This window comes from Molossus molossus, unplaced genomic scaffold (assembly GCF_014108415.1).
Source record: "Molossus molossus isolate mMolMol1 unplaced genomic scaffold, mMolMol1.p scaffold_m16_p_5, whole genome shotgun sequence".
Taxonomy (NCBI): domain Eukaryota; kingdom Metazoa; phylum Chordata; class Mammalia; order Chiroptera; family Molossidae; genus Molossus; species Molossus molossus.
The window spans coordinates 65,339,991-65,353,298 of NW_023425388.1; the positions used below are offsets into that span (position 1 = coordinate 65,339,991).

At 41.2% G+C, this 13,308-nt stretch overlaps 1 protein-coding gene across 1 annotated transcript in view; it reads right to left on the bottom strand.

Moving 5' to 3' along the window:
- Nucleotides 1-13,308, bottom strand: part of STXBP5L (syntaxin binding protein 5 like) — a 304,365-nt gene that overhangs the window by 174,071 nt on the left and 116,986 nt on the right. Inside the window, exon 10 of the mRNA XM_036243664.1 lies at nucleotides 11,830-11,908. Coding sequence (XP_036099557.1) covers nucleotides 11,830-11,908 — 79 coding nt within the window. The remainder of the gene's footprint in view (nucleotides 1-11,829; nucleotides 11,909-13,308) is intronic.

Below are 13,308 nucleotides of genomic sequence, written 5' to 3' on the forward strand. Positions count from 1 at the left end.
TTTATCAGAAATGGATGCTGGATTTTGTTGAAGGCTTTTTCAGCATCTATTGATATGATCATGTGGTTCTTATTCTTCATTTTATATATGTGGTGTATCACGTTTATTGATTTGCAAATATTGTACCATCCTTGAATCCCTGGGATGAATCCCACTTGGTCATGGTGAATAATTTTTTTGCTGTATTGTTGGAGCCGATTTGCTAATATTTTGTTCAGGATTTTGGCATCTATGTTCATCAGGGATATTGGCCTGTAGTTTTCTTTCATTGTAGTGTCTTTTTCAGGTTTTGGAATTAGAATTATGCTGGCTTCATAAAACGAGTTTTGAAGTCTTCCTTCTTTTTGAATTTTTTGAAATAGTTTGAGGAAAATGTGTGTTAGTTCTTCTTTGAATGTTCTGTAAAACTCCCCCGTGAGGCCATCCGGGCCTGGGCTTTTGTTTGCTGGGAGAGTCTTGATTACATCTTCAATTTCTTCTGTTGATATTGGTCTGTTCAAGTTTTCTATCTCTTTCTGTTCCAGTTTTGGGAGACTATGTGTTTCTAGAAATTTGTCCATTTTGTTTAGATTGTCGAATTTGTTGCCATATAATTGTTCATAGTAGTTGTTAACGATCTTTTGTATATCTGTGGTGTCAGTTGTTATCTCTCCTCTTTCATTTCTGATTTTGTGTATTTGGTTTCTCTCTCTTTGTTTCTTGGTGAGTCTAGCTAAGGGTCCATCAATCTTGTTTATCTTTTCGAAAAACCAGCTCTTTGTTTCATTGATCCTTTGAATTGTTGTTTTGGTCTCTATATCGTTTATTTCTGCTCTGATCTTTACTATTTGCTTCCTTCTACTTGCTCTCGGGTTTTCTTTTTGTTTGCTCTCTAGTTCTTTAAGTTGTGAGGTTAGATAGTCTATTAGACATTTTTCTTGTTTTCTGAGGTAGGCCTGTAGTGCTATGAACTTCCCTCTCAGAACTGCTTTCGCTGCATCCCATAGATTTTGTGTTGTTGTGTCTTCATTTTCATTGGTTTCTAGGAAGTTTTTTATTTCTTCCTTGATCTCCATTGTTTAATAACATGCTATTTAGCTTCCATGTGTTCAAATGTCTTTGTATGTTCTTCTTGCAATTGATTTCTAGTTTTATGCCATTGTGATCTGAGATGCTTGATATGATTTCAGTCTTCTTGAACTTGAAGAGACTTAGTTTGTACCCTAGCATGTGGTCTATCTTTGAGAATGTCCCATGTGCACTTGAGAAGAATGTGAATTCTGTAGTTTTGTGGTGTAATTCTCTGTAGATATCTATTAAATCCATTTGGTCTAGTGCTTCATTTAGAGTCTGTTTCCTTGCTAATTTTTTGTCTAGAGGATCTATCCAGTGATGTCAGTGGGGTGTTGAAGTCCCCTGCCATGATTGTATTGCTATCAATTTCTCCTTTGAAGTCCTCCAGAAGATTTTTAATATATTTTGGTGCTCCTATATTGGGTGCATATATGTTTATCAAGGAATTATCTTCCTGTTGGAAAGATCCTTTCAATATTATGTAGTGGTCTTCTTTGTCTCTAGTTATGGTCTTCATTTTGAAGTCTATTTTATCAGATATGAGTATTGCTACCCCAGCATTTTTTTCCTTTCTGTTTTCTTGGAAGATTTTTTTCCATCCCTTCACTTTCAACCTATGTGAGTCTTTTGTTATTAGGTGGGTCTCTTGTAAACAACATATAGATGAGTCATGCTTTCTTATCCAATCTGCTACTCTGTGTCTTGTGGGAGACTATTTGCATGGCATCCATTTTGTTAAAATCTGCTCTGCCATCTTCTGCCCCAAGGCAGGATACCTCTGTATACAATGTTTCTGCATTCCTTTAAGTAACCATTTACTCAGCCAGTTATGCTGTTTATCTTTTGTTCCACCCGGGATATTTACTTGAAATTGCTTCGGTGTGGTTACTACAAACTTATCGCTTGGCAACAAATGTTCTTGTTTTTCTGCTTCTTGCCCTATATATTGTGTGGATCTCCCCAGAATAAACAAGACTTGATCAGACTCCTGTCTTGTCTCCATTTCTCGTGTCTCTTGGCCCTCCTCATCCTCACTCCCCCTCTAAAGTCCTAGTTGCTCAACCTGTGGGACGGGTCAAGTGGCGCCCAATGTGGGGCTCCAGCACGGGGGATACAGTGAAGGACACCGTTCGAGTGGCTGGCAGAAAGGAAAAGAAAAGAGGTAACGACGTGGGAACCTGCTGCGTCTGCACCCCTCGGGTAAGTGAACGGCGATTATGGGTCAAGCATTGAGCCAAGATAAGATGTTTGTTGAAGGACTAGGAAAGGCTATCAAGGCACGAGGAGTAAAGGTAAAAATTAAGCATTTGTGTCAGTATTTTGATTATATTAAGGAAGTTTGCCCTTGGTTTCCTACAGAGGGAACTATAGATCAAAAACAATGGAAAATATTTGGTGATGCTCTTAAAGATTACTATAAGACTTATGGACCCGAGAAGGTCCCGGTAACTGCTTTTTCTTATTGGAATTTAATAGATGAAATTCTATCTCAGAGACATTCTGATCCTCTCGTTGCCAATGTAGTAGAAAATGGCGAGGGTATATTACAGAAAGAAAAAAAGGGGAATTAAAATGAAAGTAAAGAATGTGAGGACCTCATGTCATTCGATAGTGATAATGAGGAAGAAAAAACCGAGCCCACTCGGAATAAAATTATGCCTAAAAGCTCTCATACGGGGAGACGAGAAAAACTAACAGAGAGAGAGGGTGGAGAAATCAAAAGAACAAAAACTAGTGTTGCCCCAGAGGAAATAATCAAATCCAAGACAAAGATTTATCCTGACCTATCAGAATATTTGGAGACTGTTCCTGACGGAGGGGAGGTTAATTGGGATGAATTGGTGGATGAAGCTGCCAGATATCATAACTCTGATTGGCCGCTTGTTTCTCAACGCCCCCCGCCTTATAATAATAATCCCAGTGCTCCCCTGCTGGCATGTCCGATCCTTGACCATAGTAAAGAACTTAGAGATAAAATTGAACACCTTAAAGAACAAATAAAACTGGAAAAAGAGCACCAAGATCTCATAGCCCAATTAGAAGGACTAAAAATAGGAAAATCTAAAAAGGAGAGTGAAATAAGATCAGAAGTCCTCGGTAATCAAAAGCCACCCATGAGGGGTGCTGTCCCAAAGATCCCTCCCCGCAAGCAACTTGCACCAGAGCTAGATGATATAGAGGCTATTCCAGTAACAGAAACAGTGGATGAGCAAGGACAGGCTTGGCGCCACCATAGCGGGTTTGATTTTAAATTAATAAAGGAGTTAAAAACTGCCGTAGCACAATATGGAGCCACAGCCCCATATACTACGGCAATTGTAGAATCAGTAGCCGAGAATTGGCTTACGCCTGGGGGTTGGCAGACGTTAGCCCGAGCGACACTTGCTGGAGGAGACTATCTCCTATGGAAATAAGAATATGTAGAGAACTGCAGGGACATTGCTAAATGCAACGTGCAGGCTGGTAATGGATGGAATTTTGATATGCTAATAGGAGAGGGAAATTATGCTAATAGTGATGCCCAAATGCAATTTGATGCAGGTCTTTTTGCGCAAGTTCAGGCTGCAGGCACTAGAGCATGGAGGAAACTGCCCACCAAGGGCGACATGAGCTCCTCCCTTACTAACATTAAACAAGGACCTGATGAGCCTTTTGCAGATTTTGTTCACCGCCTAATTACTGCAGCAGGCAGAATTTTCGGTAATGCAGACACCGGCATGGATTTTGTTAAACAATTGTCTTTTGAAAACCCTAATGCTGCCTCTCAAGCCGCTATTAGACCTTATAAGAAAAAGACTGATTTAACTGGCTATATTCGCATACGCTCTGATATTGGGGCTGCCTATCAACAGGACCTTGCGATGGCTGCCGCCTTGCAAGGGTATACAGTTAGACAGTTCTTATCCCAACAAAACAAGAGTAAATGTTTTAACTGTGGGGAAACTGACCATTTCGCAAGGAATTGTAAAGGAAATCCCACTAGTAACTCAAAAACTTAGACTCCAGGAGTTTGCCCTAGATGTAAAAGGGGGAAACATTGGGCTAATGAATGTAGGTCTAAAAACGATGTTCAGGGTAACGAACTGCCCCCGATGCAGGGAAACGGGCACAGGGGCCAGCCCCAGGCCCCCAAACCCAAACAAATCTTTGGGGCAGTCAGTTTTGTTCCAGCAAACAACAATCCATTTCAAACCTTCTCAGAGCCACAACAGGAAGCGCAGGATTGGACCTCAGTTCCACCACCTACACAGTATTAACTCCTGAAATGGGAGTTCAGGCCCTTCCTACTGGAATTTTTGGCCCTCTGCCTGAAAACACATTTGGACTAATAATAGGATGTAGCAGTTCAACAATGAATGGACTACAAGTCCTTCCAGGAGTTATAGACAATGACTACTCTGGAGAAATTAAGGTTATGGTGTCATCCCCCCAAAATATTAATACTGTCATCACAGGACAAAGATTCGCTCAATTGCTGCTCCTGCCTTTGATAACCACCACAAATAAGGCAGTATCTGGACAAAGAGGTGATCAAGGCTTTGGGTCATCAGATGTTTACTGGGCAGAGGTCATATCAGCACAAAAACCCATTATGTCTCTCTGGTTAGATGGTAAGAAATTTTCGGGGCTTATAGATACAGGGGCTGATGTCACAATAATTAAAAAGGAAGACTGGCCTACAGCCTGGCCCCTAGACGCAACTCTGACTCACCTAAAAGGAATAGGGCAAAGTCAAAACCCAGAGAGAAGTTCAAAGCTATTAACTTGGAAAGATCAGGAAGGTAACCAGGGCACCATACAACCATATGTTATAGCTGGATTGCCTATAAATCTTTGGGGTAGAGACCTCTTGTCCCAATTAGGATTAATAATGGGAAGCCCGAATGCTGTTATCACTACCCAAATGTTGAAAACCGGATATCTACCAGGCCAAGGGCTGGGAAAAAATAATACGGGTATAACAGAACCCATAGAGCCCTCCCCAAAGACTGATAGGGCAGGATTAGGCCATTTTCCATAGGGACCATTGACACTCCTGTGACCCATGCAGAAAAGATCACATGGCTATCTGAGGAGCCGGTGTGGGTTGATCAATGGCCTCTAACAGCAGAAAAACTGATGGCTGCACAACAGCTGGTACAGGAGCAGCTTGATGCTGGCCACATTGTCCCTAGTAACTCCCCTTGGAATATTCCTATTTTTGTCGTTAAAAAGAAATCTAGCAAATGGCGGCTATTGCAAGACTTAAGAGCTGTAAATAAGACTATGGTACTAAGGGGAGCCTTACAACCAGGACTTCCCTCACCTGTTGCCATACCTTTGGGTTATTTCAAAGTCATTGTTAATCTAAAGGATTGTTTTTTCATGATTCCTCTGCATCCAGATGATCAGAGGCGACTTGCATTCAGCTTACCAGCTATAAATTTCAAAGCGCCTATGAAAAGATTCCAATGGCGTGTTCTGCCACAGGGAATGGCTAATAGCCCTACCCTATGCCAATCCTTTGTAGCCTCAGCCTTACAATTAGTTAGAGACAATTGGCCAAATATGTACATTATACATTACATGGATGATATCCTCATAGCCGGAAAAGAAGGGAGTGAGGTTTTGAAATGCTATGAGGTGATGCACATTGCCTTACGAGACAAAGGCCTGGAAATAGCCCCTGACAGGGTCCAACTCGCAGACCCTTATACATATCTTGGTTTTCAAATGCGAGGGTCCATAATTTCCTCTCAAAAATTAGAACTAAAATTAGACAAGCTTAAAACCCTAAATGATTTTCAAAAATTGCTAGGGGACATTAATTGGCTTATGCTCTATTTAAAAATCAGTAAAGAAGAACTTAAACTCCTGTATGATATATTGCAGGGAGATGCCAACCCTACTTCTCCCTGTGAACTTACCTTAGAAGGAAAATAGGCTATACGCAAAGTCGAACAGGCTATCCATTCTCAAACAACCACCTTTATGGATTACTCTAAACCTTTAAAGTTTATTATTTGCAAGACTGCTCTCTCCCCTACCACTGTTTTCTGGCAGACAGCGCCCTTAATGTGGATTCACTTGCCTGCCACACCTAAAAAGGTTATTAAGCCATATTATCAGGCAGTGTCCAATCTCATTATGATGGGTAGGGAACAAGGGAAATGTTATTTTGGTAAGGAGCCAGATATCATTATACAACCCTATACCATGGACCAAATTAGCTGGCTCATACAAAATACTGAATTTTGGCCCATTTCCCTAGCCTCTTATGCGGGGATTCTAGACAATCATTATCCACCAGACAAACTTATTGATTTTGTCAACAAACATGAGTTTACCTTTCCTATACTCACAGCATCTATGCCTTTGAGAAATGCCTTACTAGTATTTACTGATGGGTCCTCGACAGGTAGAGCTGCTTACACTTATCTAGACCAGTGTCATTTATGACCAGCAGCACATCTGCTCAACTAACAGAACTACAAGCCATTGTTGCTGTTTTTTCCACTTTCCCAGATCAATCTCTCAATATTTACACAGATAGTGCATACATCGCACATTCTATACCTCTATTAGAAACAGCTGGACAAATAAAAAACATATCCAATGCAGGAAATTTGTTTAGGCAGTTACAGAAACTAATTACAAAAAGAGTTCACCCATTTTACGTAGGCCACTTACGCGCCCATTCTGGGCTGCCAGGACCTCTCGCTGAGGGAAACCAAAAAGCTGACCTAGCTACTTGCCTCCAGGATTCTAATCAGGTGTTTACAGCCATTGATAACAGCTCTGATGAAATCACCCAAGCGCAGAACAGTCATCAATTACATCATCTCAATGCTAAAACGCTTTGCCTCATGCATCAGATTACTAGGGAACAAGCTAGTCAAATTCTTAAAAACTGCCCCTCATGTGCCACTCATTTGCCGGTCCCCCACCTTGGAGTAAACCCAAGGGGACTAATCCCTAATGCATTATGGCAGATGGATGTTACTCACGTCTCTGAATTTGGAAATCTTAAATATGTACATGTTATCATAGATACCTTTAGTGGATTCATTTATGCTTCCCTCCAAACTGGTGAAGCCACAAAACATGTGATCAGTCACATGCTAACCACATTTACAGTCCTGGGATGCCCACAGCAATTGAAAACAGATAATGGCCCAGGCTATACAAGTTCAGCCTTCTCCGAATTTTGCAAACACCTCAATATTCACATATAACAGGTATACCTTACAACCCTCAGGGCCAAGGGATTGTAGAGAGAGCACATCTGTCCTTAAATATCACCATTAATAAAATAAAAAAGGGGGAATGGTACTCCACGAGGGGGTCACCCAGAAATATTCTCTCTCATGCCTTATTTATCCTCAATTTTTAAAATTTGGACACTGATGGGCGATCTGCTGCTAATCGCTTTTGGCATACAGAAACTCAAAAACAATTTGCCTCAGTATTGTGGAAAGATCCCTTGACTAGCTCTTAGCATGGCCCACACCCAGTCCTCATCTGGGGCCGAGGTTCTGTATGCATTTACTCTAAGAAAATGAAATCTGCCAGATGGCTACCAGAGCGTCTGGTTAAACAGATTGATTAAGTTAAAGGAATAACAAATAACCATATAGATAACTCCAGGGACGAAAATTCGCCGAGAGCCTTTTCGTGTTTTTTCTTTATTTCAGGAATGGACCGGAAGGCTGAAATCTTACTGCAGGGATACTACTGCACCTTTGCCTGCTTGTGGAAGGAGGTTTTGGGCTTCCTCCAAACCCTGAGGAGCTCCTGAGGGCCTTATTTGGCCCCCCATGGGACTGCCTTGCAGGAACGCTGCTGCTTAAAAGAGCTTTTCGATAACCCCTTTTGGAGCGGGCTAAATGGGGTGCTGCCTTATCTTCTCCCTCTGTTGGGCCCCTTACTTGGCCTTTTACTGATTGTGTCACTAGGACCTTTCCTCTTCAATAAGGTGATGGCTTTCATCAAGCAGCAGATAGATGCCATTAAGATGCAACCTATACAGGTCCACTATCATAGACTTGAAATGGCCGACAGAGAAGCTCACTAGCTGTGAGTCAATAAGCTATGACTATGCCCGAGATGGCAAATAGTGAGTCTCAAAAACCTTGTCACCTTGGTGCGCTGGACTGGATAGCCAGAGACGGGCAACTGGAACTCACACGCATCGCCAACCACCACCTAAGACAGGAACAAGGCCTTATGCTGCCTTGCTATTCCAATGACGGGTTCGGACAGGTTGGCACCATGTGCAAGTTTCCTGACCTAAGACAGGCACAGTCCCCTCAAGGTATTATTTTGGCCTTAAAATTAAAGAAAAGGGGGGCCTGTGGGAGACTATTTGCATGGCATCCATTTTGTTAAAATCTGCTCTGCCATCTCCTGCCCCAAGGCAGGATACCTCTGTATACAATGTTTCTGCATTCCTTTAAGTAACCATTTACTCAGCCAGTTATGCCTGTTTATCTTTTGTTCCACCCAGAATATTTACTTGAAATTGCTTCGGTGTGGTTACTACAAACTTATCGCTTGGCAACAAATGTTCTTGTTTTTCTGCTTCTTGCCCTATATATTGTGTGGATCTCCCCAGAATAAACGATACTTGATCAGAGCCCTGTCTTGTATCCATTTCTTGTGTCTCTTGTCCCTCCTCATCCTCACTCTCCGTCTAGAGTCCTCGTTGCTCGACCTGCGGGATGGGTCAGTGTCTTTTTATGAGAGCATTCAATCCATTTACATTTAAGGTGATTATTGATATGTACTTATTTATTGCCATTTTTGTTTAGTGTGGTTCTATTTTTCTTCCCACTTCTCCTGCTAATTACAGTAGTCCTTTTAACATGTCTTTCAGTGCTGGTTGGGTGCTAATGTATTCCCTTAGCCTTTTTTTTTGACTGAGAAGCTCTTTATTTGGGTTTCCATTTTTATTGATAGCCTTGCTGGGTAGAGTAGTCTTGGATTCAGATCCTTGTTTTTCATGACCTTGATTACTTCATGCCATTCCCTTCTGGCCTGTAGTGTTTCTTGTGAGAAGTCAGCTGAGAGCCTTATGGAGGTTCCTTTGTAGGTAACCTGTTGCTTATCTCTTGCTGCTTTTAGGATTCTCTCTTTGTCTTTAATTTGTGGCATTTTAATTACTATGTGTCTTGGTGTGGGCCTGTTTGGGTTTTTCTTACTTGGGGCTCTCTGTGCTTCTTGAACTTAAATGCCTTCTTCCTTCACCAAATTAGGAAAGTTTTCTGTCACTATATCTTTGAATATATTCTCTAACCCTTGCTCATTTTCTTCTTCGGGGACTCCTATGATGCAAATATTATTCCGTTTCCAGTTGTCCCACAGTTCTCTTAAGCTGTCTTCCTGTTCTTTTAATCGTTTTTTCCTTTTGGTTTTCTGATTGGTTCATTTTTCTACCCTGTATTCTAATTCACTTATCTGGTCTTTAGCTTCCTCTACTCTGCTTTTTTAGACCTTCCAATGTGTTTTTCATTTCTGATGTCATTTTTAATTTCCAACTGGTTGATTTTCAACATTTCTATGTCTTTACTCATGGTGCTCATGTCCTTACACATGCTGTTGAGCTTCCTCAAGATCATGGCTCTGAATTCTAGTTCTGTTAACTTGCTTAACTGCACCTCATTTATCTCATCTTCGGTAGAGGTCTCTTGTTCCTTCATTTGGCTTTTGTTTCTGTTTTTCACCATTTTGGCTATCACAGTGGGCTTTGGAGTCTGCCAAGTTTTTCCTGTGGGTGTTGGTGTTTTGCTGTTTGTGGCTTCCTCTCCTGGGTTTGAATGAGGCAAGGAGGACCCACTTTAAACACCACTGTCAAGTCTTAACTTTCCTCTAGCCTTTTTTTTACCTGGAGGCTATTAGTTGAGGTCACCTGAAGAACCTTGGTTTCTGAGTTGCCTGAAAAACTACCTTAGGTGCTCAGTGTAAGAGGATTTCCCGAGGGTGGGGCAGATGCTGGTTGTTAATGGGCCTCAATTAGCATTTCAATGGTCACCAGGTGGGGTTGAATCTCCAAGAGAGGGGCCACTGCCTCTCCACAGGGCCCTGGGAAGGAGTAAGATAACCACAGTCCTGCGTGGCTGCACTCAGCAAAAGTTCTGAGCACCCTCCAAATCCCGAGTGTCCCCACACAGTTCCAGTCCAGTCTGCCTTCCCTCTGCCGGAGCCCAAGGTGAGTGGCTGCTGGCAATTTAGCTTCTGTCCAGACTCTGCGTTGTGGAGCCGCCTGGGACTTTAACCCGAGGGCGCTGCTCCCAGCTAAGGGCGGCCGAGTCTGGGAGTCTGCAGCACCAGCCGAGGGCATGGCACCCAGCCGAGGCGGAGGAAGCTTCCAGCCGAGTCCCCTTGTCCCAGCTGAGTCTGCTGGTCCCAGCCCAGGCCACTGCAGACCGTGGGCTCCCGGCCCCCTCTCACGTCCTCGCAAGCCTACCAGGATTCAGTCAGTGTCCCTGGTTATATGGTCCTCCAGGCTGCCTTTCAGTTGCCCCTTCCTGACGATTTGTCTTTATTTTCGTTGTAATTCCAGTTTGGTCCCGGGAGATGGTCTGTGTAGCTCCATTCGCTCCGCTGCCATTTTTTTGCTACTCTGACATGTATTTCTTAATTTAATCGTTATGATACTCCAATGAGAGAACTACTATTATTATTCCTACTTGGCAGATGGGTATACTGAGGCTTGGAGAACTTAACTACATATGAAGTCTATCAATAGATGACCATAATAGGAAGGGATTAAAACTGTAGCAGAAAGTAATTTTTATTTATTTATTTATTTATTTTATCCTCACCTGAGGACATTTTTCCATTTTTTGCACAGATAGAGTGGGAGGGAGAGAGAGGAAGAGAGAGAGAGAGAGAAACATCGATGTGAAAGAGACACATCGAGTGGCTGCCACCCGCACGACCAACCAGGGCTGGGGGACAAACTGCAACCGAGGTACATGCCCTTAGCGGGAACCGAACCTGGGTCTCTCTGGACCGCAGGCCGATGCTCTAACCGCTGAGCCAAACCGGCCAGGGCCAGAAAGTAATTTTTATTTAACCACAGAGAACCTGATAATGATAGTAGTAGCAGGTACAGAAATCAATATTCCTATTTTTCAAGGGGATAAAATTATTATGCCTAGAGGCCATTGTGGCTGGAGTGCCAGTAGGCATTTTGGTGATTGGGGGCCAAGGATTTCTGAGCAGAATGGTTGTTCATCCCTAGAAATGTAAAGCAAGTCTGTGAATGGCTGGTTTTAGATTAAATTAAACAGTCCTTTACATCTGCTACCTATGCAGTCCTTTAAAAGGTCCCATTTCTGCAACATAAGTAGTAGAGCCCTTCTTGGAGTTCCTGCTCTTATCACAGCCATCCAAATTCAGAATGTAAAAACCTAAAGTACAGAGGCTTGGTTATGTATTTAATTCTTTCATGGGCAATACCAATAAGTAAATAGCTCTGTTTAATAAAGCTCAAAGATTGCTACTTGTAACGTGCATAGCCCAAAAGTCCTACATTCTTAAAATTAATGTATACAATACTCATCTGACTACTCATAGAAAATTTAAAATAAGTTGTTATTTGTAATATTCACCATAATGATCATCATAGATATGCTTATTAAACACTAAAAAATCTGTTATTGTTAATGTAAAGGATTCAGCCAGGTAATATAATTATGTAAAACTTTAAATAATACATAAATATTAAAAGTTATCTACCTTTCTTGTCTTTATTATATGTTTTCCCATATTCCCCAAAGTAAAAACACATACCTGTTTTTACATGTCTTGTATTCTACTTTAAGAATTGGTTTACAAGATTCAGATTTTCTTCCTTCTCTTTGACTTTTTCCTAAAGAAAGAAAAAGCATTTCATTAAATCTGATTTAAATTCTACTCATCCATGAGAATTAAATAGTTTGACTATAAGAATATAAAGAAAAAATGCAATTATGCATTTTTCCTAAGATAAACATATGTCTATGCAACATAACATTTTTGTTGAATTTTAAACAGTTTATTGTTTATAATAAACAACTGACTGCTATCAAATCAATAAAGTTACATGTAAACTTATAAAATTGGTACTGCTTTATATTCTCCATGTATAAATAGAGTCTTATGTAAGATTATTATTATTTTTTTAATCCTCATCTGAGGACATGCTTTTATTGAGTTTAGAGGAAGGGAGAGGGAGAAAGCGAGAAGAGAAGAAACATTGATGTGAGAATGAAACATTGATCGGTCACCTCTTGCATGTGCTCTGACCAGGGATCCAACCTGCAATCCAAGTATTTGCCCTGACCAGGAAATTGAACCCACAACCTTTTGGTATATGGAACAATGCTCCATCCAACTAAGCCACACGAGCCAGGGCTAATTATTTAAGTTTCAAGAAAAAATAAACAATTTTTGAATTGAAAAACATATACATATTTATGCACAAAATGAAATATATAACTATGAAATAAATATCCACACTAGGCTCAACATTTTATCTATAATACAAGCAAACCCCATTCAAATGCAGAAAACAATGCTATTCAAAACTTATGACAGACTATCAAAATCATTGCATTTTCATTAAATTCATTTAAAGTAAAGTCCATTAGATGATAAACACAGATGGTACATTTCATGATTTTAAAAAGTAAATTTAGAGACTTCCGGTCAAGATGGCGGTGTTGGTAAACATGGTATCATGTCCTCTCATAACCACATCAAAGTTACAACTAAACTACAGAACAACCATCATTCAAAACCACCTGAAATCAAGCTGAATGGAAGTCCTACAACTACGAAATTAAAGAAGCCACATCAAGACTGCAATCAAGACTCAATTACAACAGAAGGGTGTAAAGTTCACACAAGGGGTGCACCTCGAGGGCCCAGCTGAAAGATCAGAAAGGTTGTGCCACTGGACCCTACAGGATACCTACTACAACAGGCCACCCTAGGAAGTGCATAAGACATAGCAACTCTACTTAATATACAGCAACAAACACTGGGAGGCATCCAAAATGAGGAGACAAAAAAAAGGTCCCAAATGAAGGAACAGAACAAAACTCCAGGAAAACAACTAAGTGAAATGAAGAGGAAAAAATGGCGGCAGAGTGAACGGAAGCTACACAGACCGTCTCCCAGAACCGAACTGGAATTACAACTATAACACAGACAAATCGATGGGAAAAACCAACAGAAAAGCAGCTTGGAGGACCATATAACGAGGGACACTGACTCCATCCCGGTAGG